The sequence below is a fragment of the Trifolium pratense genome, linkage group LG2 (assembly GCF_020283565.1).
Source record: "Trifolium pratense cultivar HEN17-A07 linkage group LG2, ARS_RC_1.1, whole genome shotgun sequence".
NCBI lineage: Eukaryota > Viridiplantae > Streptophyta > Magnoliopsida > Fabales > Fabaceae > Trifolium > Trifolium pratense.
Genome location: NC_060060.1, coordinates 59,343,806 through 59,360,903, shown reverse-complemented (window position 1 = coordinate 59,360,903; position 17,098 = coordinate 59,343,806). Strand labels below are relative to the sequence as shown.

The window sequence follows — 17,098 nt, the reverse complement described above, 5'->3', positions numbered from 1 at the left end:
TTTATTAATGATAGTTTACCCACAAAGTTTAATTTTTTGGCTCGTGGATGTTTACGTAACGATTCCTGTTATACTCAGCTGGTTGTGATGCTATTGAGGATATCTATTTCTGAATTGCCCCGTTTTTTTGGTGCGGTTTGGAGTGACATCATTCCATAGTTAGGGATCACGTGTGTTCTTCCTGATAATGCATTTCGTTCCCATCTCAATTTTGTGGGGCTCACGGTTTTTGCAAAAATATTAAGACCTCTTTAGTCTTTACAAGCAATTTGATTATCTTCAATCTGGTATATTTGAAAAGCGAGAAATGATAGATTTTTTAATGACAAGACAATTACTATTGTCAGGTTATCTCTACCACCAAAAGGCACCGACTTGTCTAGTAATCTAACCGAATCTCATATGACTTTTGGTAACATGTTAAGATGGTAATCGTTTAGTAGAAAAGTTAAATAATGTTTGAAATTTTACTATATATTTTTATTATAGCATGGTTCTACCAGCAATGCAAATGGCCTCGATAATTTTAATTACTTATCCAAAACATATTTGGCTTGGTTTTGAACTACCAATATTATACTTGTGCTTTTTGGTTTACACGAAGAATTATATTTTCATTGCATCTAAGGAAATGCATATAAGTTTTGTCCTTAAATTTATTTAAAATAAAAGGGAATGTGGGGAGTTATCTTGGCAACCTCTAGATTTTTGGTTTACACGATTATTATTTTAAACTGTTCGATCTTAAATTTACGGTCGAGATTGAAAATAACGTGAAATCGTGTGTATTTACCACCGCAACTAAACGTACATGATACTATTTGATATTCTTGTGGGTTCCATGGTTTTCAAAGTTTGTTGCTTACCATCAAATGCCACTTTGAGATCCGACAAATAAGCTAATAAAAAATTCTACCAAAAGATATGTTTGTTGCTCTCCATATCTAGCATACATACTGTCTACAATTCCACATATACAATGAAAGCCTTTTTTGTTTGTAGGCCATAAACATATTGTCATGATGAAGATTGAAGATGCACCTTTAAAAATGTCATGCACTGCCCTTCTCTACACAATTCTTTAGGGTCATAAAACCTGATTATTTCTCTATTAACATCAACAACCATCAGGAGCTTGATTAGAGTTTGAGTTGGTATTTCATTGGCTGATCATTTTGTTCGGTTTATGCATTCTACATGAGGTCTCGTGTTCGCCGTTCTTTTTTGCACTATTGTGGTTGTATAACATTTGATTGGTGTGGCATGAACGGAATAGTAGAATCTTTAAGGCAAATGAATCGACAATCCATTAGACGCTAGATAAAGTCAAAGCTCATTCGCTCTGGTAGATGAACGTCTATAATGTAAATCTCGGTTTAAATTTTCATATGTGGTGGTCGAGCCTATTTATTTGTCTGGTCATTGGTTGACCAATATTTTTACTGTTGTAAACGCTTAACGTTCTATTTGACACTCCCTACGGAAGACTTATTGTTATAATTAATGAAATCCATTTTTTCTTGTTCAAAAAGAAACATCAACAACCATCATAAGGGATAATAATATTTTAAACTGACATTACATTAGTCTGATTAAAACTGAACTCATTTCTTAATTATGGTGTCATTTTAATTTGATTCACGTGATAAATTAAAAGATCATGATTCTTTAAACCAAGAGTAACCATTTGAAAATTTGTTTCCAATAAAAGATAAATACTTTTTCTTGAAATTATTTCAATTGCATGCATAACATTAGTGAGGTCCTATAAATTACAAATTCAGGCATAGCTGAAAAAGAGGTCCTATAAATTAAAGTGATTGCCCATAGAAGAACTATTGGAGATAGATCACCACGAATGGCTCAATAATATAGTAGTTAATTACATTGTAGTTAAAATACAATCTCAATTGTAGAGTGAAGTTACATTGTAGTTAGAGAGACATGATCAAAAACTTGATATCATGACTAAAATCACAATCACAATCACAATCACAAACCTAAACATGATTAAATGTCAACCATAGAGTAACTAAAAACATATTAATTGGGGGTGATTGACATGCCCACTATATATTTTTATTGAAAAATGAGAAGAGAAAAAGGGATCAATCTTATGAGGCCCATATGTTTTCACCTTTTGAATTTGTCTATGTTTTATAGGTCCTTTTCATCATCTAACACAATGATGAAAGAGGTTCCAAAGAATAAACAAAGAGTCTAAAGTGATTCTGATTGTTTTCTGTATGTGAGATATTGGATCGAACTCTAGTGGTCGAAGGGTAGCTTCTTGGTTCGACAGTTCGACAGGGTTAAGCATGACGTCGAAGATTGCTCACATGCTTGTGTCGAAGAGTGCATGTTGTAGTCGAAGATGGGTCGAACATGCAGGTGTCAAAGATGCTAGGGTTGTTAGCATGTTAAATTAGGTTTTAGTGTTTAAACCCTAATTTGTTAAGTTAGCTTGTTTATTAAGTTGGCTTGTGTAATGGGCCTTGCTGAAAAAGCCCATTAGTTAGTATGTTAGGTTTTATTATAAATAGCATACTAGTCTCTCATCATTAAAAGGCGGCAAATCCTAATAAGGGGTGAGAGAGGTTATTTGTTATTCTTGTAAACTTGTAATCTTGTTTTAAGAGAAAGTAAAAGAATAGCAGTTATAACCAATTCTTGTGTTCCTCTTCTCCTCTCTAATTCCCTATTATACTTTGCTATTGGTATCGTTTTTCACAACAAATTGGTGCGGTGAGCGTGGAGAAGATGCCTTCAACAAAGTATGAGATTGAAAAGTTCACCGGAGTGAATGATTTCGGTCTGTGGCGCTTGAAGATGAAAGCCCTACTGGTTCAACAGGGTTGTTTGGAAGCGTTGAAGGGAGAGGCAGCCATGAATGCAGAACTGACGGCGGCGGAGAAGACGAATATGATCGAGAAAGCACACAGCGCAATTCTGTTGAGCCTTGGTGATAAGGTTCTACGACAGGTATCAAAGGAGACGACGGCATCAGGATTATGGGCGAAACTTGAAAGTTTGTATATGACCAAATCGCTGGTAAATCGACTCTACCTGAAGCAGGCTTTGTATTCATTCAAGATGGTTGAAGACAAAGTGTTGGCTGAGCAGTTGGATATGTTCAACAAGCTGATTCTTGATCTTGAAAATATCGATGTAAAGATTGATGATGAAGATCAAGCGCTGTTACTATTGTGCGCTTTGCCTCGATCACATGCTCACTTCAAAGAAACTCTCTTGTATGGAAGGGAGTCCCTGACGTTTGAAGAAGTTCAATCAGCCTTGTATTCTAAAGACTTGAATGAACGAAAGGAGCATAAACCTTCGACTGTTGGTGAAGGTTTGGCCGTTAAAGGAAAATTCTTGCGAAAGAATGGTAAATTCGACAAGAAGGGCAAAAGCCAGTCGAAGTCCTACAGTGATGAAGTATCTGGCATTCGATGCTATCATTGTAAGAAGGAAGGTCACACAAGAAAGGTGTGCCCTGAACGCCTGAAAGATCATGGAGGTAATGGCAATGCAGCCATTGTTCAAGATGATTTTGAATCATCTGATGTCCTTGTAGTTTCAAGCAGTGACTCGAGAAAAGAGTGGATTATGGATTCAGGTTGCACTTGGCACATGACTCCAAACAAAGACTTGTTCGAGGAATTATGTGATCAAGATGGTGGATCAGTATTGCTGGGAAACAATAAGGCTTGCAAGATTGCAGGTGTTGGATCTGTGAGATTCAAGCTCCATGATGAGTCAATAAGGTTGTTGACTGAAGTCAGGTATGTTCCTGACTTGAAGAGAAATCTGCTTTCTCTTGGTGAATTCGACAAGAAAGGATATGTTTTCCAAGGAGAGAAAAGTATCCTAAGAGTCATGAAGGGCTCGAAGGAAGTCTTGAGAGGCGTGAAGAAACAAGGCTTGTATACCCTTGAGGCTGAAGTTGTAAGTGGTTCGACAAATGTTGTATCCACGAAACCTTTGTCGAAGACAGAAATCTGGCACATGAGATTGGGCCATGTCAGTGAAAGGGGTCTGGTCGAATTAGGGAAACAAAATCTGCTTGGTGGAGACAAAATCAAAAAGCTGAAGTTTTGTGAACCCTGTGTATTTGGAAAATCTTGCAGAGTGAAGTTCAACAAAGGCAAACAAAGAACACATGGATCCCTTGATTACATCCATGCTGATCTTTGGGGGCCTGCAAGGTGTCCGTCACATTCAGGAGCAAGGTATTTTCTATCCATAGTAGATGATTATTCCAGAAAATTATGGGTATTCATCCAGAAGACTAAGGATGAAACTTTTGAGAATTTCAAAAGTTGGAAGACTCTGGTTGAAAATCAGACTGGCAGGAAGGTCAAGAGGTTGAGAACCGACAATGGCCTTGAATTTTGCAATGAGGCATTCGACATTTTCTGTGCTGCCTCTGGTATTGCAAGGCACAGAACCACTGCAGGTACTCCACAACAAAATGGTTTGGCTGAAAGGTTTAATCGAACTATTTTGGAGAGAGTTAGATGCATGTTGACTGGTGCGGGGTTAAAGAAGGTGTTCTGGGCTGAGGCTGTTTCGACAGCAACATATCTGATAAACAGATGTCCTTCGACAGCGTTAGATATGAAGACACCTGAAGAAGTTTGGTCGGGACATCCACCAGATCTCGACAAACTGAGAGTATTTGGCTGTGTAGCCTATGCTCACATTAGGCAAGACAAGGTCGAACCTAGAGCTCTGAAATGCATGTTCATGGGATACCCTGAAGGAGTCAAAGCTTATAGGCTATGGTGCCTAGAGCCAGGTCACAAGAGGTGTATCACCAGTCGAGATGTAGTTTTCAATGAAGCTGAAATGGCTTTTAAGAAAACTGTTGATGTTGGTCGAAGTACAGAAACATCTGACGAAGAGCTGGAACAGGTAGAGATTCCTGTTGAGGTGGAGCATGTTGATGCTGAATTGCATATCCCTGATGAAGTCGAAGAAGAAGCTGAAAATGCTGAGGAAGTTGAGGAAACTGACGATGACTACCTACTATCGAGAGATAGGTCGAGAAGAGTCATCAAGGCACCTCAGAGGCTTGGGTATGCAGATCTTATAGCTTATGCCTTAATCTCTGCAAGTGAGGTTCTAGACGAAGAACCTAGAGACTATAAGGAAGTTATGAGGAGTCGAAATAAGACTGAATGGCTGAAGGCCATGGATGATGAGATGAAATCTCTTCATGATAATCATACTTGGGAACTGATCAAGAAACCTGCTGGGGCAAGGTTAGTCAGCTGTAAATGGATTTTCAAAGTTAAGGAAGGAATCGAAGGAGTGACGTCGAAAAGATACAAGGCAAGGTTAGTTGCAAGGGGTTTCACTCAGAAAGAAGGTGTCGACTTCAATGATGTGTTTTCTCCAGTTGTGAAGCATAGGTCCATTCGAATGTTGCTTGCCATGGTGGCACAGTTCGATCTTGAACTGGAACAGATGGATGTGAAGACTGCGTTCTTGTATGGTGATCTAGATGAAACGATCCTGATGAGGCAACCAGAAGGGTATGTCGAAAGGGGGAAGGAAGATTATGTGTGTAAGTTAAAGAGATCTTTGTATGGGCTGAAACAATCTCCTCGACAGTGGAATAGGAGATTCGACAAGTTCATGGCAAGCATAAGTTTCATTAGAAGTCAGTTCGACCACTGCGTTTACTTCAGATTTCGACCTGGTAATTCATTTGTTATTTTGTTGCTTTATGTGGATGATATTCTCATAGCAAGCAACAATGTTGAAGATGTGACGAGGGTGAAGGCTGAACTCAATAAGGAGTTCGATATGAAGGATCTGGGAGCTGCTTCCAGGATTCTTGGAATTGACATTCGAAGAGATAGAAAGAAGTCGAAGTTATGCTTATCTCAAGAGGCATATCTACGAAAGATTCTCGAAAAGTTTGGTATGTCGAATTCGAAGCCAGTTGTGACTCCAACAAACCCTCAATTCAAGCTGAGTATTGATCAGTGTCCCAGTACTGATGTCGAAAGAGCCTATATGAATAGCATCCCATATGCTAATATAGTTGGTTCTCTGATGTATGCTATGGTTTGTACTAGACCCGACATAGCATATGCAGTAAGTCTTGTAAGCAGGTACATGGCGAATCCTGGAAAGGCTCACTGGCAAGCATTGAAGTGGATTTTAAGGTACATAAATGGGTCTCTGAACAGAGTCTTAATTTATGGTGGAGCCTTAGGTGAAGATAGTAAAGCAGTAATCGAAGGATATGTCGACTCTGATTATGCAGGTTGTATGGATTCCAGGAAATCTATTTCTGGATATGTTTTCACTATGTTTGGCACAGCAATTAGTTGGAAAGCAACACTTCAGAAGGTTGTTGCTCTATCAACCACTGAAGCGGAGTATATTGCCTTAACTGAAGCTGTGAAAGAAGCATTGTGGCTTGAAGGTTTTGCGAAGGAGCTGAAACTTCAAGGTCGAGGTATCACTGTTAAATGTGATAGTCAAAGTGCAATACACCTGTCGAAGAATTCAGCCTATCATGAGCGAACTAAGCACATTGATGTGAGGCTGCATTTCGTCAGAGGAGTAATCGAGCGTGGAGAAGTCCAAGTGCTGAAGGTTTCGACTGAGGATAATGCTGCTGATATGATCACCAAGACATTGCCGAGTTGCAAGTTTTTCCACTGTATGCAGTTGATAAAGCTGCATGAAGAAAGCTAGTTTTTCCCTTGACGTTGTAGAGTTAGGTCCAAGGTGGAGATTTGTGAGATATTGGATCGAACTCTAGTGGTCGAAGGGTAGCTTCTTGGTTCGACAGTTCGACAGGGTTAAGCATGACGTCGAAGATTGCTCACATGCTTGTGTCGAAGAGTGCATGTTGTAGTCGAAGATGGGTCGAACATGCAGGTGTCAAAGATGCTAGGGTTGTTAGCATGTTAAATTAGGTTTTAGTGTTTAAACCCTAATTTGTTAAGTTAGCTTGTTTATTAAGTTGGCTTGTGTAATGGGCCTTGCTGAAAAAGCCCATTAGTTAGTATGTTAGGTTTTATTATAAATAGCATACTAGTCTCTCATCATTAAAAGGCGGCAAATCCTAATAAGGGGTGAGAGAGGTTATTTGTTATTCTTGTAAACTTGTAATCTTGTTTTAAGAGAAAGTAAAAGAATAGCAGTTATAACCAATTCTTGTGTTCCTCTTCTCCTCTCTAATTCCCTATTATACTTTGCTATTGGTATCGTTTTTCACAACACTGTAGGATAATGACAACACTACCATGCCATGGTTGTGTCTTAAGTATTGTCCCTTAATTACAAAATTGCACTTGATCGCTGTTATCCTAAAGTTATTGCCTTAATTATGTAAAGTGTGGTTGAGATTAAAACTATACTGATTAAGGGTTTGTTTGGATTTTTAAGCAACTCAAAGAGTAGTATTAGATTAATTTGGACTTTAGTCAATCATGCAAGGCAAACAATATTAATTTTATCTTAAATCAGCTGGTAATAAATATCTACGTGATCGTCCCCGTTAACATAGTTTAATTGGTAGAAAAATTACGGGTAAAATGTAGGAACGGAGGTTCGAACCCTAGTACTTCAACTATTTCACTTTAAAAAGTGAAATTCCAGTTACCAAACTATTTAACAACAAAAAAAAAAATGTACGGAATGTTTATGTAAATATCTTATTTGGATATATGTTGGTCCATCTGTTGAGGTGAATAATTCTAATAAGTTAATATATAGTGTTTATTAATTTTTCTATATTACACACTATTTATGAACCTATCATAATTTCACACTATTCTTCACTAGGATGAATTTTTCGAGAGAACCCGAATTCAAATTTTGGTGGGAATAATTTTTGGTCAGAATTACTTAACCCCGCAGCCAAATTATGGATTACTGGAGCACACTTGTCCTAAAAATTAAGGATTAATAAAAAAAAAACAGAAATATTATATTCAAATTCAAACAACCCTAGATCAATATCTTTGACAGAGGTAAAAAACATTTTGGCTTTTGTTTTAACCTTCAATATCTCTGATAATTCAAAATTTGAGTGCAAAATAAATAAAAGTTGCTCAATAATTATTTCAAACATTTTATTATATACAGGAGGATTCAGTCAAATACTCCTCCTTTACTTTTGTACGAAGCATCAAATACTCCTTTAGCATGCACTAAAAATGACATCTAATATACAATAACACTGTAATGGGGTTTTTGGGTGAAGAGAAGAGAAGAGAAGAGAGGGACCAAAAGAAGACAAACTACCACATTAAGCAAAACATTGTCATCTTGGACTAACCAGTAACCATCCAATTTGCTTGCAAATTGCAATAGGAAAATAAATTATTCGTTTGAGAAATTGGGTATAGGTTTGTGATTAAAGGTGTTCAGAAACCAATGGCATGTAAAACCACAAAAGACACATAAAACGTTGTGCGAAAGAATTCAAGTTTAATCACCGGTTAAAATAATTATTGGTCAGACTTTAGCAAAAAAAAATAAATAATGAAATGCTAGGTGAAGTGAAGAGAACATTGTTTGCATCCCCTAAATTTGCGGTCCCCATGTGTTCAGAGGACGTTTCTTGCTTCTATGTTCATCCATTTTATAAGTTGCAACTTGTTTTTATGAAGATATGCATATACTAGTATTCTTGGAGTGGATTTTAAGTCAAAAGGAAGTTTTGAGTAAAAAAAGAGTTTAAAGAAGCATGTGTTTTCAAGGTTTTATCCTGCAATGATAATGATGAAAGTTAAAAACAAGTATCATGGGGTGGTTGGTTTGAGACATCATTTACGGATGTTTAGATGGTGAAAGAAAATATAATGGCTAAAAATGTGATAAAAATAAAGATAAAAAAAAATAATAATAACGAAAACATGTAATGTTTGATGAAAGGAAATACAAGAAAGAAACATGTAAACTTTTTCCTCTAATTGGTTGAATAGAAGATAAAAACAAAAAGATAGTTAAACTATTCTAAATGACAAGTATGTCCTTGAAATGTTTTTTTGAAGTTAGCTTCCCAAATTGACCTCAAGAGGAGCACACTCTCAGGTCCCAAGCCAATACCAACGCATGTCCTTGAAATGTTAAAATAAGATGAAACCTATTGATTTGTCTTGAAATCAAGAACTTGTTTATATTGCAGCAAACTCCTCTGCATTTAAGAAAAGAAAATGGACTTTCGGGGGCGCGAAAAGAAAATGTCTTATTCTATTCACAACATGTTCGTTTAAGTGGCAGAATCTAACAAAGGAGGTGCTGCAAGTAGTGGAATATTTTAGGGTGCTAATTTTCTCACCCCTAAAGTCACTTTGAAAATATACTAAAAAAGAATATTGTTTTTCCTCCCCTTAAAAATGTACTTCCAAACTTTGTCAAAAAAAAAAATGTAGTTCCAAACAAAAACATAGTCTGAAAATATACTTTAGAAAATTAGTGTCATTTGGGGATGGAAAAAGAATCTCATATTTTGGTTAGTAGAGGAGGCATGACAGAATTTAACTAAGGATGTGTGTTGGATTTCCTCCCTCAACATTAAATCCTCCTTTCTCTTCCTCAATTGAAACAAAATGTTCCTAAATTAGCACTCAAGGATAATTGTTCAAACAAGGGTGGAACAATGACATTCATTCCACTAAGCTGAACACACTTCAAGTCGACTACTTATTCAGTTATTATGTCCTTTAGCATACAAATATGATCAGCTGAGTAATATGAACTCAACTCGGCTTTCGGCTGGAAGCATCACGATTGAAATGAAAACCGAAGCTGATGGGAGGGATGTGTTACTTCACATTAATGGGAAATTTATGAGGGTAAACCTTTATAAATTTTGAACCAAAAGAAGAACCGCACATTGTACTCTCTTCACTTTATCCTCTTATTGCTACAAAGACCTCTCTCCACTTTAAACTATCAATGAGTTATTATGGAGATTCAGTAACAGTTAAGTTTCTTCTATTACACAGACTCATTATTGCAAAAATAAATACAACAGCACAACACATAGATTAACTGGCTCAGCTTTAGGATCTACAGCTTTGATGCTGCACCTTTGTCTAAGAACCATTTCAACTCCCCTTCAGGTGAAACCAAGGCAGCAGGAAGCTTATCAGCAGTTCCGGATCCGCGTAGTGCGGAGTGAACTGCATCTGCTTTACCGGTACCAGTCACAAAAAGTGCAATGTACGCAGATGAATTGATAACGGGAAAGGTAAATGTTATTCTTTCTGGTGGTGGTTTTGGCGAGTCGGTAATCGAAGCAACCCATTTTTTATTCTCCTGCACAAGAGGGTGCCCTGGGAACAAAGAAGCTACATGCCCATCAGGGCCCATGCCAAGCAACATGAGATCAAATTTTGGAAATCCACTGGTTGATGATGAAGCTATCACATTGCTATTGACCAAGTGTTTGACACGTGTCTCGTAATCATCAGCTGCTCCCTCAGCTGAAAGGGTGTCATTGATTGCATAAACGTTGCCGGGTGGAATGGGCACCTGCCAAGAAAATCATGTTGTGAGTACCAATAGGTTATTAGAGTGACCGAAAAGTATTCTAATGGAAGAGTATGTAGGGAGACCTATGTTGTTAATATCAGATAGCGGCGCGTAGCGCCGACCCTCAAAAATGCTATAGCGATATAGCGGGTAGCGCTATAGCGGTATAGCGGCAATGTACAAATTAAACATAAATTCCAACAACATACATAAATACTAAAAAATAGATAAATACACAAAATTAAAAGGACTTTCTTACTTAATAATTATACTAAATATTGTCAATTACCATCAAAATAGGTTCTAAATAAAGACTAATAACATTCCATGAAGTTCTAGGAGTACTCAAAATGACATCCCATTAAAATAAAGCATAAAAGTAATCAGCTGATGTGATGTGAGGGTTACTTTATGATGTGCAGAAAAGTCCAAAATACCCCTCACTTTATGATTTATTTACAAAAGTAGCCAAATAGCGCTACCAATCCGCTACGCCACCGCTATAAAAACCCTATTATCCTGCAAATAGCGGAAAGCGGCCTTATAGCATAGCGGAGAGGTGGTCTGACGCCACGCTATAGCGCCACTATTAACATCATAGAGGGAGACAGCATGCATACTCTAGGTTATGCAGTCATTTAAAACAAGACTATTACATAAATAAAATATGTTCCATCTACCTCATATTAAGTGTCGTTTAAGGTTATGTACACTTCTTAAAAAATTCATTGAATATATTGGTTTTCATGATATAATGAATTTTATTGATTAAAATGCCCTTATCAATAAAGCAGTTATGTTGGTTGATATACAATAAATAAGGATATCAGTGGAAAAACATAATGTTTCATTGATATTTCATAATGACAAATAATATCAAACAAACAATATTTCAAACAAGACACTTAATTGGAAATATAGTAACTTGATACAGACATGGTGACAGCAATTCATTTCCCCAATGGCCTCATTGTATAGGAATGAGCAATATACTCTACACTTGTCAATGGATTTGGATTCTCTAAAGTGAGTAAAGTGAAAAGTGAGAAAATCAAAGGTTGTTATTTTAACAAACTCATGATTTGTTACGGTATACGTACAATATATACCTTTGACTTGTCAATTAATGGTTGCTATTTCTCACCTTACACTCTAAAGTGAATTGTTCACTTTAGAGGAGCTGAATCCCTTGTCAATATAATACCATCTTATCCAACAAGGGGATTCATTCACCTGATCATCTACACATAATAGCCTCTCCCTGAAATGTGTGTACTTGTCCATTCACTTCACCATTAAATTTAATAGATGTTCTTTTTTTGGTTTGCAATAACATTCTAACACCCTTCTAGATTGATATTGATCTCTCTGCATAAGAGTAATAGTTATGCCACACCCCACAAGTGGAGTCTGTCATGGGCTCATGGCTCAAAGCCTCAGACCTTCGTCCTATGAAGGACTTAGCACTGCTCCAACACCTTGTGGGTCGCTTGAATAAGAACATGCCGATATAATAGACATTTCTTTCCAATACCAGTATGAGGTTCTAAGTGATAATTTCAAAGAAAGACAGCATTTTGTGGGCTAAATTAAGGTCTCTTTTCTTGATTCTTCCTAACAAATACTCCAGTGTTGGTTTTATGTATTTTTAATGAAATTTAAGGTTCGCAGTACAAAGTATTCACTTCATATTTTTGTTTAATAGGTGATATAATTGATGAAAGAAGCAAGGTGCAAATTTGATTGCTGGTGCTTCAGCATTCACAGAAGTAAAGAAAAAGAAGGTGTTGACTTTAGATTCCTTTATGTATGCCCAGTGCTTAAGTATTAGGAAGCCAATTTGTGATCATTGTCTGGACAAAATGATATTTGCTTTGCAGTGCCCAGCGCTTGAGTACGATCAATTTTTAAATTTCACTAATAGTACTTGTGATTATAAATAGAAGAAAGAAAGGATAAGAAAGTACACTTAGCATATGTGGGGCACCTGAAGTACACCTTCTGGGCTTGATTGGGGAAGCTTGAAGGATCAACCTACCGACTCTTCATCAATGGACTTCCTCACTTCTTCGTCATTTTCTCTTTTCATATCTTTGCTATGATTTTCAGTTCCAATTAAATCCCTTGGTAGAGTGTTGCAGTTCACTTTGTACTATGTAATTAATGCTTCATTTGTTAATCTATCTTTTTCCCTTAAAATTTGAGAAGTGTTCCTTCTTGCTTAATGGTTCTTTAGTGTAGCTAGCTATGAATTGATTATGGATTTATAGTTGAGTTGGAGAAATTGACGATAAGTTGGATCTAAGAGGTTCACTTATATTGATTATACGATATCTACAAATATAGTAATTGGTAATTTGATTTGGTTTTGCTGAATTCCTGTTGTTTTGATCATTCCTTTTCCTTATCAAGACAAAAATAACTAAAGAATTTGTGACTTCATTTGATTATAACTAAAGAATTGGTGACTTCATTTGCTAAAAAAGAATCAATTAAGTAAGGAATTGATGGTTAAATGTGGGACTGAAAGAAGTACCGAAGGCCAATTATCTCTTGTTTTGGGGCAGGAAAAGCATGAAAGAAGCTTAGTAAGAAGTAAACAATGAAAGCAAATCTGCCAGTAAGTATCCACTTAGCAAAGGAAAGATTTAGAGGACTCAACCATCAAATCTGAATCTAGAGATTTGATCAGCATTCAGCTAGGGTTCATACCAAGGATACAATTTTTTTGTGAAATCTTTAAAAAGAATAAACAAAACTATTACGTTGCATTTTTTTTTTCTTTCTGTTTTTAATTATAGTGTAATTAAATTTACTTTTCGATTTAATTCAATAAAAACTCCTTCAATAAACAACCCGGATTTAATATCATTCACCGTCTCTTAATTTAGTGAATTAGTGATCAGTAGCTTTCCAGAGGTTTCAGTTATCCCATTTCTTAGTGGTTGTCAGCTCCGATTGCGTGCCTGGAAGCTGTCAGGTGAAGGCTTGGCAGTGGTGGCATAGCCTTGTTGCAAATCAGGTTTGAGTGGTAGGTGCCTGCTGGGTGATCTTTCGGGGTGTATTTTTGTGAATTGTTGATCCAGCTGTGAGGCACAATTTAGCAGTGGATTGTTTTCTGCAGTTTTGCTCGCGTCTCGGTTGAATCTCAAAATTTGTGTCTCTATGGCTTTGCTTAGAAGGTTTTGATTCATATCGTTCTCTTTGAATGTCCGATGCTCGACTGTGACATGGGCTGAAATCCTGAGATGGCTGGTTGTGTAATCCTATTTTGACTGTGTTTCATTCAAGTTCCAAGTTAATTTGGGTAGAGTGGTGTTAGGATATAGAATGAAGGGAAATTAAAGAAGTTAGTTAGTTATCTTAGTTAGTTGGGTTTGTTTCTTAGTTGTTTGTCAGTTTGTTTTCTGTTTTAGATCAGTTGTTATTGATCTTTTTCCCTATTCTTGTGTATAGTAATTCGATAAATATAGACTTCCATTCCCTTAGAAAGGAGCTTATGAAAAACAATGTTTTGACTGGTTTCAAACCAGTGTAAGGAGAGTATCTTCTCTGGTGTATCTTTATCTTTTTCTTATCAATATTGATATTTTTTTGGAATCCAATTCTTGGGTTCCTAACAATTGGATTATAGACTGGTGCTGTTTGCTTTCTGTTTTGGAAGTTTTGGGTGGGCAACTCTTATTTTGTGTGTGTGGTGAGTAAGAGGTGTGGTTCTCATTTAGATGATGACCTGTTAGTTTTGGCATCGTGTTGTGCAATTAGCAATTTGTTGCTCTGTGTTGTTTTTCTTTGAACTGGGAGCTTTAGCAGGTTCAGGAGGGTAATACATTTTTATGTGGTATGGAGTCTGAATTGTATTTATATTGGCAGTGGGGATATACTGAATTTACCCTGTTTTTTTTGGCATATCTTATGTCTCTCTTAATATTTACTCGGTCTTTTTCAAATATAAAAAAGTGATCAGTAGCTTTCATTCTAGCGAGAACAAGAAGCAAACTTCCTTTTTATTACTTTAATGACTCGGTATACTTGGCAATGTTTGTCATGGATCCTCCTCACATACAAACCATTTTTACCTAGGCAGTATCGACACTTCATATTGAATGCGTGGCTAATGCCCGATAGGTGTCAGTTTCCCACACCGATCCATGTAGTTACACTCAATCACTTATGTTTTCTCAAATTATTATTGGTATCTATGTCTCTATGTCAACTTCAGATATTCCTATCTCTATTAGTGTTTCATAGATTTTTACTACTAACTTTCTACTTTTTTCGCAAAATTAATTTGTGACGTAACACATAACGATCCAAAAATAAATCTCAGAATACTTAACATTAACATACCTTGGATAGAAAACCATCAAAAGCAAGCTTATAGTTACTATCTTGATGATCTTTAGGTACAACTCTCTCATCCACCCAAAACACATGCCATTTAGCCCATTCAATAGAATCCACATGAGGAGGCTCCAACAGTTTCCTAAATTCATAACAACACAAATCACAATTTAATCATCAATAATAATATTCATTTAATTCATTTCAATTAATTGATTAAATATAATAATAATAATAATAATAATAATAATAATTAATTAATGAAAAGGGAAAGATGATGAAACTAACCGGAGATAGTTGATCAAAGAGCCACCAGACAAGCAAACAGTGAAAGCACCTCTTTGGTGAGTGAATTTATTGGAGAGATCGGCGGTGTATTTAGCGAGAGAAACAGCAAGTTCCTCTTTCTCGAAGATTTCTACTTGTGAAGAAGCAGCCATTGAAGATTTCACCGCCTTGCAAATGAATCTGTTGTTTGGTTTGGCGTTGAGTCCTTTGAATCTGAGGGGTTGAAAAGAGATTCGAGTGGATGGTAGATGAATGTTTGGGTTTGAAAGGGAAAGCGATGATGGGATTCGCAGATGTAACGCAGAGTGGGTGTAAGTGTAATAGGCCATGCCAATGTCAAAGAGAGAGTGAGTAGTGTTTGATTTGGAACTACGGGATCTGTTATTCTCAATGGCTGGATTAATCCAACGGCTAAAAGACAAATTGAGAACGTTAAATTAAATGTTAGTATAAACTATATTTCCGATGAAGTTGCTTTCTCTATTCTTTCAAAACTGTCCATAAAGTCATTGAAGCGCTTTGGATTCGCACGTAAATTATGGTCCATTTTATTTAAAAACACTGGTTTCATGATCATATACACCAAAATTTTCATATCTCGTCACGGTTCTCATGATGATTATCATGCATTTATTCTCACAAATCATCGTGCTGATCTTCATTACCACTCTAAATTCCATTTGCTCGAGAACAGACTCAAATTAAATTTGCCATCTCCACTTCAACAACTGTCGTGTCGCCATGGTACTTCTGTTATCGGCTCCACAAGTGTTAACGACATTTTTTGTCTTGGGCAACAATTTCTACCTATTCAGAGGCTCCAATATGTACCGTGGAATCTTCTTACTGAGGAATTCATAGTCGTTCCTGAATACCCTGATAACGGCTTTCTGGAAACTGTTTTTCACGGGTTTGGTTATGACCAACTTAGAGATGACTTTAAGATCATTCAGTTTATATCATTTGAAGATTCATCTAGCTATCCGGCAGGTTTTTTTGAGATATATAGTTTAAAAAGTAATTCTTGGAGAATGATCGACATGGAGAAAGATCTTTATCATCAGGATCATGCTTTTATTACTCGGGCATTTAATGGTCTCAAAATTTATTTGGATGGAGCGTGTCATTGGTTGCTTTCAGGATATATCAACAATAAAGATCAAGACGGTGCTTTGTCTCTGTTGTCATTTAACTTGAGTGATGAGGTGTTCCTTACAACACCCATCGGGGTAGAACATTTTTCTCCATACATTCCTCTTCACCACTTGACGGTGTTAAATGGATCAATGACTTTAATCTCAAATTATCACCATGATATTGTTTTTCACATGTCTATTCTTGATGAACTCGGTGTGACTGAGTTATGGATCAAACTAAATATTTATGGCCCCTTACCTTCCATCCGATGGCCCCCAATTGGATTTGGGAAAATGGGATATATGTTCATTCAAAAAAAAGATCATGAAGTCGCCTATGTTGATTTGAGCACCCAAATAATTGAGGAGGTTGGTATTACAAGAAAAACTTTCTTTCATCTGGACAATCTAGTTGTTTTCACTAGTTGGTATATAACCTATGGTTATATGATCTCGCGTTATCGATTTAATTTTAAGGTTTAGGCCTTTGCGATTTACAAAATGATTGTGTTTTCTTTAATGAATGTGCTCCTGTTTTACATTTATTTATCTTTTTTTTTTTTTAGTTTTGTTATATTCTGCTTGAAATATATATGCCACTCTGTATAATAATTTGCTCTTTTTATTTTTTTTTAACACGATCCAACTTAGTTATCTCGGTGTGTACAGGTTTCATAGCTTAATACTAGGGATGCTGATTTTAACTGGTTTCATGGTTTACCCATAACCTTATTTGGTATTGAAAAACCAGTGAATTTTAATTTGGGTTTTCAAAGATTGTATTTCTAACAGAGATTTGTGATTCTCTATTATCTCCC

The 17,098-nt window shown here is 36.4% G+C and overlaps 1 protein-coding gene across 1 annotated transcript; it reads right to left on the bottom strand.

Moving 5' to 3' along the window:
• Window positions 1-9,810: 9,810 nt before the first annotated feature.
• Window positions 9,811-15,519, bottom strand: LOC123908686 (6-phosphogluconolactonase 3, chloroplastic-like). Its single transcript, XM_045959400.1, has 3 exons — window positions 15,145-15,519; window positions 14,863-14,998; window positions 9,811-10,512 (listed from the first exon to the last, which is right to left on the bottom strand). The coding sequence occupies exons 1-3, from the start codon at window positions 15,471-15,473 to the stop codon at window positions 10,048-10,050; spliced, it is 930 nt and encodes a 309-aa protein (XP_045815356.1). The 5' UTR covers window positions 15,474-15,519; the 3' UTR covers window positions 9,811-10,047.
• Window positions 15,520-17,098: the final 1,579 nt, after the last annotated feature.